Genomic DNA, 17,627 nt, shown 5'->3' with positions numbered 1-17,627 from the left:
CTACACACTGATTCTGTGTAGGGCTGTTTAAAATACTGGAATGCTTTCATTTTTTGCATGAAGCTATGGCTTTTTTTTCCCCACAGTATTACAGTGTGTAAGTTGTCAATTGGGCAGATACTCTTACAGTGTACATCCAGACAGACATTGAAATATTTCAAGCTTTCCCTTTAGTTTGAAATGTTTTGGGGGTTTTTTGTATATTGTTTTAGTTATCCAAAGTACAGCTAGTGATGGTCTTAAAACAACAAAGCAGTTTCTAAACATTTTGCTTCAAAAGACAAATGTGACTTTTGTTTGTGGTTGTGAAGTTGCTGTTTAGGAAGGAAACCCATCCTGAATTCGAATCAATAGACCAAACCATCAGATCACAACGTAAACTTGCTTTATTGTGCTGCTCCATAAGCCTGCTTCTGTGTTTGTTGCAAGCATAACCTTTATGCTTTTGTTTACATTGTAGGAAACACAGTTCTAGTGATGAGGTTTTTCATTTAACTCTAAACATCTTTTTATTTTGTTAATTTTAAAATTACTAGGTTTTGCTATGTTATGTTTTTAAAGATTTTTTTTTTTGCATTCTGCTGCTCGTATTTCAATAAACATACAAAAAAAAAAAAAAACCAACAGATTTTTTTTCTGATTTTCTTCTTCTCTACCTCATTATGTGTTGAAGTACTTATTTACAAGTGTTGGTTTATGGTGAGTTCTTGTAGCTCTCTAGCAGAGTTTTTTTCCTCCAGATGTGCAGTGAATGGTTGCATCTCTGTGAGTAGCCAGCTGAAACAACCATGGAATTGCTCTTTGCTCTGTTTTGGTGTGGAGGATTGGGGGGGGAGGGTTAATATTTTTTTATTGTAAAAGCAGAAAAGCTTTGGGCAAATCCCAGCTCGTGTAGCCACCAGTTTGCATTGTGTGATAAATGAGTCAGAGGCTCCTTCTGTTCACTGTATGCAGAGACAAATGCAAATATCTACCTGGCTTTTAAAGCAATAACAAAGCAATAAGGTGTTGGGTGTCGTATGCTGGGCCGAGAGAAATGTGCCTGCCTTGCCTGGAGTGCTCTGCCCTGGTGAGCCAAGGACCATCCATTCCCTGACATCTTCCCAAGAAATTCTGCTTGCCTAGAAGAGCTGTTGCAAAGTAACTGCTTTTGCTGTAGGTGTTCTAGGTGCGTTAGTGCTGCTGCTGATCCATCTGGCGGGACGTGGGTCATAAAGAACATCTCTGAAGTTTTATACAGAAGCCAAGTAACGTGGAATCAATGAAGTTTGTTTAGGGAACTCACCACTTCAATGACATACTTGTATCACTGAATTCTGCCCTTCACTGGTGATGTGAGCTGTGGAGGGGAAAGGTGTGTGAGTGTGTGTTTGTGACAGATGATTGCGTGATGGAGTGGGGCAAGTTAGAGCAGAATCAGTGCTAGTTTATTCCACCTGCCGTTGTTAGAAAGCTCTGCTGTGTGTATCTACTGTGTTCTCCAGATACTGTAGTATAGAAAAAAACTTGGACCGCACAATGATGACGCTGGCTCCAATCCTGAATTCTTAAACACTGTTAATCTTCTGACTTGCGATGCAGAGCCAGCTGTCTTCTGTGCGCACTAAGGCATTTGTAACAAGTCCCAAAGTACCTGTAAATTGCCAGCCACTCAGCTATGTGTACATGCTTTTAGGTACTGCATCATCTTACTGCTCATTAGTATTGGCAGGAGGAGTTTGTGCTGATGGGTGCTCTGCAATTCAGCCAGCATTAGCACTTTGTGTTGATAACATTCAACACAATCATTCCCCTCAAGTTTTGGATAGCTGCGTATAAACTTCTAAGCAAAGAAATGTCATCCTGTGCGTTTTTGTCATACAGGAGGGGCAGAGATGGTTGTCTGTAGCTCAGTGCTGTGGATTTTCACTCCAGCTGCTGGCACATGCAGTAGGAAGCAGAGGAGTAGCTTATCCGGACTGATAAACTCAGCCTGCTTGAGCTGTGGAGAGGAGGGGCAAGATTTGTGCCATCTGCCTTGCATCTGCCCCTAGACCTCCCAGTGTGCTGTGGGAACAACAGAAATCTGAAACTTGGAAAACAATTGCTCCCTAAAGGGCGTGAGGCCATTGCATAAACTACTGAAATCCACGTGGAGAGCTGATGTCTTGTTTCTGCTTCCAGGTACTTCAATCAGGCATCCTTTTTCGTGGCTTTCCAGTTCCTGCACGTCACAGCTAGTGCCCTTTAGGCTTTCAAAAACAGCATTTCCCCTTTTCCTCCTTTTATGTGTTGTGCTCTTGCCACGTGAAGCCAACAGCTGTGCTGTCCACGCAGCATAGGACACTTCTCTGCAGAAAACCCACGTGGTGGAATTGCTGATACACTGGGGACAATGGCGTATCGTGCCTTGAGTATGGCATACCTAGTTTTTGCAGGTGGACTGAAACATGCAGCCTGTTTTTTTTCTGTCCTATATTTCTGTATTTAGTCGTATTTTCCTTTTAAACTAAGTATCCAGAGAGACCTCCAGAGTGCAGTGCAGAGGAGCTACTCTCATGGTGCCTGGTAAGAAGGCAGCCTTCAGCTGATTGAGTTCTAGTAGTGCTTTTGTATTAAAAGAGGGAGCAGGCCTTAAAAGAAAAGTTGGCCTGAGCACCAACATAAAATACCCATGTGGAGACGCTTCAGCATTTTACAACTTCCAGGCAGTTTGCATCAAATTCTTCTTTGAATACATTCTCGTTAACTGCCTTATAGGGCCCTATGTTCAAACGTGCTGTAAAAATACTTCTGTAAACAACATACTTTATTTTTTATTTTTTATTTTTTTAGCTCTGAGTGCAAGCATAAGGGAAGGTCTGGATTGCTATCCTATTAGTTCTGCTGTTCTCTGCTTCTCAAGGTATGTTGGAGGCTGTAGATTCGTTGGCTGGTAAATGCTGTTGGAGGGCAATGGGGATCCAGGTGAAAGCAGAATATTCCTTCCAAAAATCAGGAGGCAGGAAATCCAGAGTCCACAGATATGTCAGGCAGCATGCTTATTTCTGCTGTTTTTAATCCCTTTGCTGCTGTCTTAAACTTGTGCTCTATTGACAGATGGCCAGAAGCCAGCAGCACAACTGCCCTGTGTCTGGTTTGTGGTGAGGTGCTTATACCTGATGCAGTGCGTGGCTGGGCAAACTGCAGTGAGCAGCTGTGCATGGATGTCTCTGGAAGGAACTGTAAGCCACTAGAAATATTCCATGGAACTCCAGAAATGAAGATGGTTCCATTTAAAAACAAAACAAACAAAAAAAAAAGTGAGAGGCACAGTATTCTTATTTATTCAGAACATTCTGATGTGCTAGCTGCTGTGTTACTATGGATGTGTATGATGGAAAGACTGCTAATGGGACAGAGCGGGTGTCTGTAGGGCTGGTTTATCGCTGGTCTGTCAGTCTGTATTTAATTCTTGGACTCCTTGTGTTGCCTGGCTGCTGTCAGAAGGATTTTCAGAGGTGCTGTGCTGGAGGCAGTGAAGCAGAAGGCAGCAGTCAGGGTGCCCACGGACTACCAGGTGTCCATCTGCCTCCTGCTTGAGGTCAGAGGTGGGTTTGGTAGGACAAAGCCACTGCTCAAGGAGTGCTCTGAGCAGCTCTAGGGCAGGGGGCTGCTTGTGCAGTGATGGTGTCATAAAAATTCTGTGGGTCCCTTACTGTGTGCTGGCAACATAAGAAGTCTCATACAGCAGCTGGTTTAGATTGCAGTGGTCCTTGCAGGCAGCCATTCTTTGTTCTGCCCCTCTGTAGCCCCTTGCCTTTACTAAGAGGAGGCAGGTTACGCTCCAGTGTTGGCAGTGATATTTAGTAGCAGATTGGTATCTTTAGAGATGGAGAGGATAAATGGCGTCTCCTCCTCTTTTTCCCCCCATAAAACATTTGGTTTGGGGGGGGTTCGGGGGGGAGACAACAAAATAACAAACCTGACAGCTCTGTTATTCTAAGAACAGGAGTTTTCTTCTTTATAGACTTTTTCCATTCTCTTTTTGAAGTTGTACCTCTCCTGTTGTAAACAACGTGGTTATTTCTAGGTCTAAATAAGAAACACTGTGTAATACAGTCATTCCTGTGAAATCTCATTTTCTGAAGCCTCTTAGACCCAGAGTTGGCTCTCAGCAAACGTACCAGCCTCTCAGAAGCCTCAAGCTGTGGGAGTGAGTTAGACTTCAGCTGGAATGGAGAAGTTGTAGGGATAATGCAAGACAAAATAGACCCTTTTCTGTAAAAACCACATAGAGAATCTGAAGTGTTCTGTAAGAGATTGTTGTTGCAGTCCTGGAAGGTCAGAAGGGAACAGATTGTGTCCATGGTTGTGCCATAATGCTGGGCTCAGCCCTGTGTGTTGGGATGGGGCATTGCTGGGAGGGTAAAGAGGGAGAGGGAAGGAAAAAACTTGGAAAAACACAAGCGTAACCTCCTGCTTAAGAGACTTTCTGTTAGGATTAGCAGATGTAAAGCAAACTTATCTGCTTATATCTGAAGTACGTGGTATAAGCTCAGGATCTTGATTTAAGGAGAGGAAGAGAGCAAACGCCTACAACCAAATGCCCAATTCGAGATATCTTTCTCTTTTCAGTCTGATCTCTCTGCTGATGTTTTAAATGTTTGAAGTACCTTGTGGAAAAGGCTGGGAAATCAAGATTGTGCTCTACCCAACTCTTCGTTGGAATCCCTCTTTATAAGCTTGGAAAGCAAGGAAAAGAAATGCCTTGGTAGATAGGGGTGTAACTGCAAAGCAACTATTAAATTCTCACTGTTCTTGGCATTCGCTCATGGCTTTGTGCCAGTCCCCAGCCTCCCTCCTTTTCTCCTCCCAATGAAAAGCTTCATCTTTCCTAATGAAAGCTGAGTTGAGGAGCCCTGTGGTGGTGATTCCTGTCTTCAAGTGATGTCCTGGGATGAGAGCTCTTCATTTCTCTCGAAGATGCTACTAGACTCAAACTCATTAGCGCAAGCACCGTAACAAATTGGTGGGACTCTCGTGGTTTGACACCAATTAGGAGAGCGTGGTCATGCAACCCAGCCCTGCAGTTTGCTTTACCATGCAGCACCAACCTGAGGCATCCTTAATAGAAGCGAGGTACTTAGATTTTGTGCTTATTTTTTGCTTGTTGCATTGTTTACTTTAATGACAGCCTTGTGAGTCCTATCAGTGAGTCCTTCCCAGCTGTCAGCAGTGATGGAAGTGTAGAACATGCTCAACTCCTGGTTTTTGCATAGGGGAAAGGGAAAAGCAGGAGGATGAATGTCCATAGAAGTGCCCACCCCAATCCATTCGCACCTAGGAAAAGCAAGAAAAAGGATGGGTCCTTTTGGGCTAAGAACATTGGTGTCTAGGGAGAACAACAGGGTAATTAATAACAGTCAGAACCACAGAATGGTTGTGTTGGAAGGGACCTCACAGCCCCAGCCCACACAGTGCTGGCTGTCCCCAGCTCAGGCTGCCCAGGGCCCATCCATGACTATGGGCACCTCCAGGGATGGTGCAGCACAGCTCTGGCAGCAGTGCCAGTGCCTCAGTGTCCTCTGAGTGAAGTATTTCCTTGCAATATCAAACCCTCTGTTACTTTAAAGCCATTCCCCATGCCCTGTCGCTATCAGACCCTGTAAAAAATCAGTCTGCTCCTGTTTATAAGCTCCTTTTAAGCAGAGATGTTTTCTTTGCATCTATTTCATGTATAGCTTAGAATAGCACTGATGGAGCTTTCTTCTGCAGTTGATGTCATTCCTTTGGGAGCATTGCTCCAAGTATTGTGCTGTGGGGGGAAAATATGGTTATTCCAGGGTTATTCTAGAGCATTTTAATAAAGAAAAATGTACAGCATGGTGCAATGCAACATGTGTTCTATCAGGTTCTGAGGGTTTTGCCAGCAGGAATTTTTAGACCAAGCTCGTTATGGCTGATAGATGAAAACAAGCTGTCATTACTTAAAAATAAATGAGAAATGGCTGATTTGATAAAAGCTCAATTTATTCAAAATGGGCTGAGATAAACACACTTGAATTTATTCTTTATTTCTGCATTAGAATAATTGTTTGGAATTACACCAGTGAAATTTGGTTCGGATGAGATAAAAATTGGCCACCTGTCAAGGAGTAAAGCATTCCGGGCTGCTCTGTGGTAGGCTTCACTTTTTTGAGTGTAACAAAAGATGGTAACCAAGGCAGTGACTTGGAAGTATATCAACTGTGCAATTTCTTTGTATAAAAGCTCGCTGTCAGGGCCCAGGTATGTTCATGTCTCTGTCCCACGTGCTTGTGTGTCACTGCACCGTAGCATCTCCTCATTTGGATGGAGTCCTTTACGTGCATGTGTACACACAGCACTTCTGCTGCACTCCGTGTGATAAGGGCGCATTGAGGGCCGCAGTTCTGGCACTGCACGAGCTCCTCTCCTTTGCTTGGAGGTCCACGTGCAAAAGTGGGAGTAGAAGTTGGTTTTAAGGGTGTGTTTCTGGCCGTCTGCGATTCAGCTGTGCGTGGAGACACTGCGGCTGAGGAAACAACCAGAAAAGAGCCCTTTGCCCGCTGTGGGAACATGAATACTGTTCTGGGGTTTGTGCTGTATGGTCTATAATTACGGCACTCTAACTGCAAATTTCCTAAGAACTGTCATCTATTTAAATAGCATGTCAGCGAAGGTGAAGCAGGAGTACAGCTTCTAGAACAAAACCGGATTGCTAATTAATCTAAACCAGTGTATGTTACCGTTAACGAGCGGTGAATCAATCATGCTGCTGCCCTTTTGATGAAGCATGCTCCTGACTGCCGGCCTTATGGTGACAGCAAGGAGTGGCAGCGCTGCCATGGAGCAGCTCCTGCTGTAACACAGTGGCTCTCCAAAGTTATCTGCTGCTTGTACGGAGCTCGGAGCGCTCTGCTCTCCCCTTTCATTAGTTTACATACGATTAATGATGTTTATTTTCTCTCCTTCCTTCTCTCCATCCTGATTATTTTGGTTTCATGCCTTGGCGAGCAATTTCCTTTGCAACTTAAGGAAGTTGAAAACGAATTACTCAGGTATTCAGTGGTTCCCATAGCTGGCAGTGACTTGAAACCCGACTGAAGATGCAATAAAACACCACCACCACCCCCAGCAGCATCCCACTCAAAACCTAAACCACCGTTTCTGGTTTTCTCCTGCCAGGCATGGCTCCCATTGTATTACCGAGCGATTCAGCAGCAGTGGAGAGAAACGGGTCTGGAAAGTAAACTCTGGTCCTCAGAGTGGAGCCGTTAGGTAAATACGCTGTGTTTTACATTCAGTGCTGTGATTTCATAAACATGGGTAGCAAGCTGCACCAGATGCACAAATCAGAGATTGCTGTTAATGCAAATGTCCTTCTATGGGCACTGAATGGGTCGGTGATGACATTTGCATACATATAGCTCTTAATCTGGAATCGGGGGGCAATTTCCTTTTTGCTCCGATCAATTTGCCAAAGCGTGGTCTCTCCAGTTCGTCGCACAGCCTTTTATTTACAGCTATTCCCATTGCATACGGCGTCTCTTTCAGCAACCTTTCCCCGCGGCGCAGCCTATTATTTTAAGGAGGGTCGAAGCCACCCGCTGCCATGCGGACGAGAAAGCTGTGCTGCACAACGCTGCTGCTCCCTGCTGCTGCTGGAAGACGCCGTTTTCCTCCTCGTGTCACACAGCCTGTGTCCTCCACGGGCTCCTCGCTTCCCGGAGGGATCTGTCGTAAGGAAGAGTAGCAAAAAAAGAATTTTTCAGCTGGCAGTTAATGAAGAGCACGATGAGTGTCACAGTCAAGAGCAGAAAGAAAAAGAGGATGATGTAAGTCACCAGGTCGGGCTTGTTGATCTCGCCTTCTTTTAGCACCCTGGCTGTCGACATGTAGAAGGCGGAGGAGCTGACGGGTCGCTGCGTGCTGCCCAGGTAGGGAGTGTTGGTCTGAAGGATGAGGTGAGCTTCGGTGGCACTGGTTGAGTTTAGCAATTCACTATACATGTTCTTGCTTAAATTTCCTCCACGGTCGAAGTAAAGAACGAGAGCACACACAGTCACTGTTTGGCATAGGGAAGGAAAAATATTCCCGCTTGTAAAATCCTGACAGCGAGCCACATTTTGCCTAAAAGTAAAACCAAATTACTCCCCAAGCCGTGCGAGGGGATTTGCTCTTAAATCTCCGTGGCTCATATTTACAGCATTCATCCACAAGACATAAATCACAACCGGCGCGGGTACCTCGGTGCCGCTCCCGCCTGCGGGAGCATGGAGTGCGCAGCCCTCGGACCGGGTCTGGGCTGTTGGAGCCCTCGATGCCGTCCAGGGGAGGGCACGGCGGCTCTCCGGGTGCTTTTCACCACTGGAATGGAGCCTGGGTTAAACGGGATCCGCGGATAGAGGCGGTTGAAGCGTTGGCATCCCGCTGGGTTTGCTGTGTTCTCCCCCGGGATCCTGCCCGCTGCCGGAATCCCGGTGCATGAGTTGAGTTTCTTAATCCCGGTTATCAATGCGCTGTGTAGCTCCCGTTCCAAGGCTGGGCTTGCTGCTTTCAAGCATTTCTTTTCGCTTTGGGGGAAAAAAAAAAAAAAAAAAAGAGAGAGAAGAAAAGAAACAAAACACAACAAACCAAATGAAAAGGAAAAAAAAAAAATCTCTCCAACGTCCCTTTGTTTTTTTTAAAAAATAGAAACAGCAAAATTCCTCCCTGTAAATCAGAGGGGAGAGAGGATCTTTGGAAACCTCCCCTCTGCCCTCACCTCAGCCGCGCTGCGGAGCGGGACTGGGCAGGATGGTGCCAAACGGGACTTTTCCTTCTGCCGGAGCTCCTCCGCAGCGTCACTCTGCCGGGAAGGGAGGGAGCGCGATGTGTCTGCCGGGGGCACCGTGCTGAGCGGCGAGAGATCCTCCGAGCAACCCCAGTGTGAGCCCCAGGCTGCGGGGAGAGGTTTGGAGCTGGGGGAGGGCAGCAGAGAATGGGACGAAAAGAAGGCGACGGCATCAAAACCTTTTTTTTTTTTCTTTTTTTTTTTTTTCCCTTCTTCTTTTTTTTCCCCCCTCTCTCAAATCTCTATTGTTAAAATTGATCTCTCTAGCGCAGAGAATGCCTTTTCGTTTCTTTTTTTCCTTTCTTTCACACGGGCCCCGGCACCCTCTCCAGCCTGACAATTAGCATGTTAATTTTTTTCCATCAAACTGCCTTTATGCCGCTATTAGCTGCTGGCTGCTCGCCAGCCTGCGCTCACCCCGTCGCATCAGATAAGCGCGGTTAATGCTTCCTTTTAACTCGCCCTAACTTGGGGCAGCGGCGAGGAAGGGGTACAGAAGGGCAGGGGAGAGAGGAGTGCAGGGGAAATCGACGGCAGGAAGCACTCGACGCGTTCTCTCCATCCCTGGGCTACCCATCCAAGCAAACGTGAAAGCTGCTTATGATGAACTATTGCAGCCGGCTGTCCACGGAGGTTAAACATTTCAATTAGCATAATAAATGTTTCTGCTAGGAAAGAGGGAGAAATCCCCACGTCAGGCAGATTTAAATCAAAGGGAATGAAGGCTCTGCTAGGAGGCAATGCCCTTGTGCAGCCTGTTCCTATCTGCTGAGCTCCAGGTACCTGCTGAGCCCTTGTGCCCTCCTGGTGTCACGGCTGAAGGCTGCTGTCAGCTCACAGCTCCGTTCCCCATCCTGCTGCCATCACCAAAACAGCCCGTACCTTCTCTCTGCCTCCTTGCTTTGGGTCAAGATGTGAATTTGCAGGGTGATGTTCCTCCAAGGCTTTTGCTGGGTTTTATTTTCTTTTTTTTTTCTTCCCCCCTTTTACAGCCAAAGGAGCCAACTTTTCCCTGTGCCCTGGTTTATTTCCCAATCTTTAACCCCAGAATGGGGCACTGTGGTGGCTCCTCCTGGGACCGTTCCCCCTGTCCACAGCGCAGCTGTGGTTACCCATATTTACTCTGTATGGGTTCAAAGAGCAGCACGGAGAGGCAGGCAGCCAGCACAGGGGCTGGAAAAATCAACAGAGCCATAAAAAAGCTGGTGCAGCTCCTACCTGTCCTACCTATGGTGTCTCCTTGCAGCCAGAGCAGCACTGAGCAGTGCAGAACATGGATGGTTGGAGGTCTGCGTGTCTTCCCAGCACCCTGCCCTCTTCCTCCCTGAACTCTGGTTGGCCTTAACCAAAGTTTGCATCCTTTGTTTGTTTACTTTATTGGTTTTATTAATCCAGTAGGAAAAGCAGAGAGGCAGCCGGGGGCTGAGTGCTGAAAATAGCAAGGATTGTCTTCGTGTTTCACGTCTTTCAGCCCAAAGCTCATTAAAATGGCTTCTCTGCCAACTCCTCAAAAAAGCCACAATGGATGCACAGAAATGTTGCATTAGAGGAGCGCTCCTTTTAACCACTAGAGTTGTCCCCAAGGCTGAAGGGACAGCCTGAACCCCCTCTTTCCACTCCTGCTGGCGTACAGGTTCCGCATGGAACTGGAATATTTTCCCTTTTCCTCCTACGAAACGTTATCTCATGCTCTTTCAGGATTTGTTTTCTGCCCTGAGGATACAATGGTTCAGTGCCATGGCTTCATGTTCATGGTTTTGGATTGAGAACCGTTGCTAATGGTCACGGTGTGAGCGCTGGAATAAATCCCTGGGTGTTTTACAGCTGCCCTGAGTGCACGCGGGCTGTGGGGTGGGAAAAGCTCCTCCTGCTTTTGCCTGTCTGTCTGATATACAAAGGGATGAGAAGCTCTGGGAGTAGTAAATCAGATGTGGTTTCGGCAGCTCCGTATCCAGGCTTCATCTCAAAAAAACCCCGAATTGCTATAAATAATACTTTAATTGCAAAAAGTGAGAGCTGATCCTTTCCCCTTGTTTTCCTTAGTTTGGAAGCTCATTTAACGTCCTCTGTTCCTTGTAATTTTTACACGCTAAGTTACTTGGTAGCTTTGTTGTTATTTTTTCTTGTTTCCTTTTACTTTTTTTGAAGGTTTTCAGCATTTAATGACTTGTTTGGGTGAGATTCTAACGCATGCTGGAAACGGTGCTGCAAGGACACACGTGGAGCCTCCAGCAGTGACTGAGTTAGCAATGTAATGAACCTCTCAGTGCTGTGGCTTCCTGGCTCCCCTGGGATCTGGGTCAGTGTCACTATGGGGGTGAATCCTGAAAGGTCTTTGTTCTTCTGAGCACCATTTAGGTGTTGCTTCCAACCCAAGCCATCTTATGATTCTGTGGTGACTCGGTGGTGGTTCTGGCCACACCGTGGTCCACTTTTGCCATAGCACAGCCAATGCTGCCGCAAATCACTTGCAATTCAGTACTTGGCCCTATCAGCTAACACTCTCCTGGTGACTCGGACCAGCTTGTTAGCTGTTAGCATCTGCCAAACTGCAAACAAGCAGGATCCAAAATGCAAAGAGTGACCAGTGCTTGGGGTTTGGTTGTGCAGTGGACTACTGGAGCCTTTCCCTATTTCCAGCCTGGTAAATAATGCATGATCTGTCTCTTACATGCTTACTCAACCCCTACCACGATAAAAATCAACCGAGGGAAATGAGAGTGGAAAGGAGCATTATCTTTCCCAGTAATGCAACCATTTACAATCTGTTACGATCCTTCTGCTGAGGAGTAAGTGGTGGTGGAGGAGTTTGTTTCTATTAGCAGACCAGAAACCATAAATCACGGGCTGTAGTTTTCCAATGTCACGTACAAGCAGCCTTAAAGCCCTTAAAAAAAAAAAGAGAGAGGGAAAATGGAAATAACTTCTGTATCTGTCTATCTATCTATATATATTTTTAATCGCTCTGGGGTAATTTAGGCACACTTATTTTGTGTGCCTAAGTATCAAATACCAACGACTGTATTTTCCAATGTAGGATCTTAAAGCTAAGCAACAGACACCTAAAGAGAGGGTGCTGCTTTTGGTGCTTAAAAGCAGATCTGAATGCCTGAGAAAATTGGCCCAAGTGCAAACAAGTGTGGAAAATCTTTTATTTCTTAAGAACGTGTTTGTCATATTTAAAACTGAGCTGTAACATGGCATTTCTTGGGGTCTGTTTTCACCAGCTGAAACAGAAGCATCTAAAAAGCATCCAGAAAGGTCTGCAGATCCAATGGAAGTGGAAGCTTCTGTGCATTTCTTCAATGCTCTGCCTAAATCCTCTACTCTCCAGTGGTGAGGAGCCTCTTGGTTGGCCACAGCACCATTCCAAGGAGGGAAGAATCACCCTGCCCTTCTGCCAGCCTGTTCAGCTGTGGCTGCTGTGTTGGGAGCTTTGGTCAGGTAGGACTGTTTTGGGAAAGGGGTGAACCCCTCAGCTAGGAATCTTTCCCTGGCATCCCCCTGCTCTCCCTTATATTTGTGTGGAATGAGAGGAGAATCATGAAGGGAAGCTTTGCAGATCATCGTGGGGTGTCTGACTGGTGGAGCTGTCTGTAATTTTATTGTTTCTTGTTTCTGGTGTTGGAAACTGCTCCTCCTGTTCTGTGTGGTCTGTCAGTGTCTGCTTCTCTCAGTGAATTACAGCTGGGGCAGGTGAGGTTTCTCTTTCTTCTCTGATTATTGATTTTTGCTTTGCATTTTAAGTTCTTCCTTGTGACCCCAAGTAGTCTGGAAGAACCGATAAACCTGGGTGACCCCCAGACCTGCATGTCTGTTCTGTACAGAAGGGAGGCACACAGACCAAGCCTGCTATTGCTCTGACCACATTCAGTGCCAGTGGCCTATTCTCAACCCACTTGTTTGTTTGAGAAGTGGCCTTGATGCTACTTCCTGACACTGCAAAGGTCCCGAGCATTAGTCACAGAGGGTGGCAAGGTGCTCCAATGCAGTAAAATAAGAGCAAAGAACCAGGCTAAAATAGGGTGAAAATTTTCCCCCAACGCTGTAGCAATTGATCCAAAATCTCCATCTCTAATGGTGTTGGTGATCTTCTGCAAGTTTGAGAACCATGAACTCTAACAAGTTTGAGCTGTGAGCCCATTGCTCTTACACAGCATCTTTGCCCCAGATAGGAAGTCCTTTCCTCCAGGCACCATCAGGGCTTGCTGTGTGCATGCCTCCCTGCTTGTGTAATTGAGCAAATACAAAGCAAATGTATTGCACAGGGTCAGCTGTTGATTATTGCTCCTGGTGTGAGCTAAGGCTGCTTACAGCGTCAGCTCAGCAATATTGTTCACACAGACGGTGCCAACTCCTGGGCCCTTGGGTACCTTTCGGTGGTAGGAATTAGATAAAGTGGAAGAGCAGCACATCACCTTTCTCAGGGCAGGCATAAATTTCAGAGGCTAAGCTAAACTGTATTTTGGGAAGTGCCAGGCTGTGTTGCTGGCGACTGCTGGAAGGTGCACTTCCACCTACGACCCCAAAAAATTAAGGGAAAACCAATCGTGGTGTTCCTCAGCAAGCTGGGGAGGAGCTCTGATGTTTAATTGTGTGCTGCTTGGTAAAGAGGAACAGCTTTATAGTTTCTGATTTATCATTAATAGCAGTCTGACTCAACAGATCACACTGCCGCTTCTGTTCAGTTTAGAGGTCTTCTCAGTGCTAAAATAGAACCTATGGCAGCACACAGAGAGCATCCCTGGGGGTGCAATGGGAGCAAATGGGCAGGGATGGGGCTGCCCCATCTGCTCTCACCTCGTTTGCTTTTTTTTTTATTTTTTTTTTTAATGTATGTTTGCCCAAAAAGGAAGAAAAAGATTGATGGTCCTCTATGCCAGGTTTCTGTGTCTGGTTATTCCTTCATCTGTGGTAGAATCCTGGAGAAGGACGGGATGTCAGCTCTCTGTGTTTAGGTTCCATTTAATTTTACTGGGAAAAGCAAAGCTCAGCCAGCAGCATCTGCTGGAAGGGAAACCAACTGTGCCTGTTTTGGTTTACCTGTGAGCATGGCTGAGCTTTGTAGATACCGGCTTTTCACTTCTTCATTCTCTCTGGTGACCCTTTGGCTCTCTGTCTCTCATTGCCTGATGCAATTATCATTAATCGAGGCAAGGTTCCTGCCCAAAGCTGAGCAGCTCTGGCAGAGCAGCAGCAATGGAGCAGTGCTCCACAGAGGGCGGAGGCTCCTCTGCAAAGCACCGGCTGTGGTTGGAAAAGCTCATTGAATTCACTGGGAAAGAAAATCTATCAGCCCGTGACAAGGATTATTTTAATAACCTAAAATCTTATTGCTTCTGGAACATCTGCTCTTTGGTGGAGCAAACAAATAGGTTTTAATTTCATTGCCTTAACTTCATGGAAATAAATTTGAGAAGCGCAATAACCGATTATTAGTTGGGATAACAGCATTATCTTTTTCACGTTGGTCACAAAAGGAAAACTGCAGGAAATACAAAGCTCATAGAAATACCTTCAACCTCAGACCCTTGAAATATCCGCATCTTAATACACCGCAACTGGGAAAAGAGAACTTCACCTGACCTTTAAGTTTGCAGAGGAAAGCAGTCACCGAGTTGTTCCTTTGGAGGTGATGGGTAAGGTGGTGTTACTCAGTGACATCCCTTGTCTGTAGAGAGGCTAATGTATTCCCGTTGCATTTAATTAGTTTTGAACCTATGTATGTGAGAAATGCAGCGCAGTGCTGTTATTAAAATTCATGCTTTATAATAATTAGCACAGTTTGTTCAGTCCCTGAGAACTGCCAGCAAAAGGACTATTAACTTTGGTTAATGGTGGAAATGTCTCACCCATGCTATCGTTTAACCCTTCGCTGCAGAAAAGTTGTGATTCTTCTCAAAGGCTACATCAGGCCAGCCATTAATTACCAAAACTCATTAATTGTAGCAGATTGGCTGCTATAAAATCTCTTTAATTGAACTTTTGCGATGATCAGTAGGGAAATGGTGACAAACACAGGCAGAACTGTCCCTTTTAAATTGCTGGTGTTTTATCTCTCATCGAATCCCTATCTGAAATAGGGGAAAATGACCAATAAGGTTCAGAAACTCTTTCTTCAGAAGATCAAAGTCATAAAACTCTGTTAATTCCCTTTGAGACAGAAATAGGAATTACAGTTAAGAGACTTCACCCCATGACTTTTTCTTTCATGTTAAAACTCCCTAATTGTTCCCCAAATGCATCCCTCATTATATTCCACTGTAAACTAATTTGCTGAGCCATCAGGAACCCGAGAAAAATCTCGTAGTTAAAAACTGCCTCTTGCAAGAGCAGCTGAAAAGCACAAATTTTGAAGAACCACAGTGATGCCCTATTCCTCGTTCCCAGCAAACATGCCTTTGGTCTTATTTTTGGTAAACCTTGGTCTTGTCTTATGGTTCAGGACTCACAGTTGAGTGTTTACAGGCAGAATTTCAGCTGAGTTTTCTGAATTTCTTGAAGGCAATTTTACCTGGATTTTTTTAATCTCTTTGGTGCCAGGTTCTTCCTAGAGCAACTCTCATTGCTTTGCTTTGTCTCACAGTGCCGGGTGGCTGCAATGTCACCAGTCTATGTGGCACCACTCCTGCAGGTAAGCACCTTTTCTGACAAAGTTCCCCTAGAAGCAGTTTTGCCTTTGGTTTTTTTAAGAAAAAATTTGCATGGTGCAAACATTGCATTCATATTCTTAATGGCTATTTAGGAAGCGAAGTGTTTGGGTGTGCTGGAAAATAGCCTTGGGCACCTATTTGCCACGTGTAGTTGTGTGAAGATCTGAGAAAAATCACCATCTGGTGTCTCCAGACTCAGATCCTCGGAAAATACACGGAATACTGAAACGAAGGGAATTCGGGCATTTCTTCTGATGATTTGTTCAACTCTTTGTGTCTCTCCCAGAGGTGCGTGGAGGAAGGATACACAAAAGAGTGGGGAGGGCTGTGTGCTGTCTGCACGTGTTCTGCAGGTGATATTAGGGAAGGTCAGCAGGAAGAAAGGATAGCCTTTGAAAAAGCATTCTGCCCTCCAATTTTAAAATACGTTTGAGCTCTTACTTTGTAAAAGAAGGAACTGGTGACCTGGTGGCTGAATAGTATTGCCTATTCAAAGGCAATCGGTTCTTGGAATAATTTTGAGGCATTTGGAGCCATTTTCTGTATTTTTCTTTCATCTTTTTGTAGTAAAATTTCAGATTTGATCTTTTATTTCCCACATTGGCCACAAGAGAGGATTCGCTTTGCTGTGCCAGGGTACAAATCATTTTCATGTTAGAAAACCAAAAGCCATTAGCTGTGCTTTTACTTGGTGCAGAAGACAGAAGCATTAGTACTGTAACACAGCATGTTTTCTGCTGAGTGCATGGTGTGATGGCTGGAAATCCTGAAATTTGGAGCTAAAGAGCACCTCATCCCACATCTCGGAGGGTATTCGCACTGAAATCTGAGCAACTCCCAGTGGGCAACTGCCAGCATTTCAGCTTTTATTTTGGTCACTGGATTGAATGGACCCTGAGAAACACTGGGGAGGAAAAAAAAAAACCAAAAAAACAGTCCTAAGCCTAGAAGAAGTTGCAGATGCTTCAAGCTGGGATGGGAAATTAATAGAATTATTATTCATTTCAATGGTGGCTCTTTAAATGTGGGGCAACTCATTGATTCTGTGCCTGCTCTGTGATCATTTTCCTTTTTGTTAGCGGTATTTCCTGCCAAAATTAATCAGTCACTCCTTGATGCTGGGCCAATTCCCTGAGTTACACGTTGTCAGTCAGGTGGCGATCCAAATGCTTGCCCACTTCTCCACTGTTTTCTTTCTCTCTGACTCTGTCAGAAGCACAAGACACATCCATGGATCATGGGAGAGAGAAGCAGGTTTGTTCTCCTTTATCTCTGTGCTGGGGGAAAAAAAAAGCCTCTCAACTCTATAATCATCTTTCTATAAAATAAATTACTTTATCTGTCTTAATACTGTCACTCTTCAGTCCTCCAGTGATCTACTTCTTCCATCTGTGTGCATAACTGAAATCTTCTCTCCACCTACTCTATGTACTTCCAAGTGTCAAAATCCAGCCTCAATCATTGCTGTCATCAGTCTCTCGTTCTTGATGGGATAGCGGGTGAAACGTCACTGTTCCTCAGATCTCCGTGGGTAATTTCTGTGCTCGATTTGCAGAGTTGAGGTAAACTATCAGAAATATGACCTAAAAGAGTGTTTTGTTTTGTTTTATTTTGTCAGTTGAAGTTTTCCACTTTCTGCTCCTGAAGCAAGTCGGTATTTCTGTTGTTTTCTGGGTCTTGTTTCCATCATGACTCTTGCTGCATAATTTCAAGAGATAACCACATTACCCAAATCCTATGAAAGTTGACTTACTGCTTCGTATTGAGTAATTCTGCATGACTCACACTTTGTTCTCTGATACAATTTTTACGCTCGTTTGCAGAATACTGTTGAGACAATTGAGCTTACTTACCAAAATCACCATCTTTTGTAACGAGACAGTACAATCACTTTCCTCTTTCACAAAGCCATTCCAAGAACAATGGGCCGACCCATAAATAACAACCATTTGTTTTTGCTTAGAATATGGATTCTACTTTGCTAAATGAAATAAAGGCAGGGAAAAGAAAGAAACCTTCTTAGTAGCCTCGCATCTTCCCAGATAAATGTGGCAACGCGCCTCTCCTGCTGAGCTGTGACCTACTTTGCTCACAAAATGCTCTCGCTACCTTCCCCCAAATACCAGGCTGTTGAAGCCCCAGGAATTCTTCACCTCGGG

At 45.2% G+C, this 17,627-nt stretch overlaps 1 protein-coding gene across 1 annotated transcript; it reads right to left on the bottom strand.

Annotated features, from left to right (window-relative positions):
- Nucleotides 1-7,670: 7,670 nt before the first annotated feature.
- On the bottom strand, nt 7,671-7,991 carry SMIM32 (small integral membrane protein 32; the record flags this gene model as incomplete). Its single annotated transcript, XM_079542270.1, has 1 exon — nt 7,671-7,991. The coding sequence occupies one exon, from the start codon at nt 7,989-7,991 to the stop codon at nt 7,671-7,673; it is 321 nt and encodes a 106-aa protein (XP_079398396.1).
- Between the last annotated feature and the right edge of the window lie 9,636 nt (nt 7,992-17,627).

Source organism: Tetrao urogallus (assembly GCF_951394365.1).
Source record: "Tetrao urogallus genome assembly, chromosome: 14".
Taxonomy (NCBI): Eukaryota; Metazoa; Chordata; class Aves; order Galliformes; family Phasianidae; genus Tetrao; species Tetrao urogallus.
Note: the sequence above shows the minus strand (reverse complement) of the source record. Positions and strands in the feature narration are given on the sequence as shown.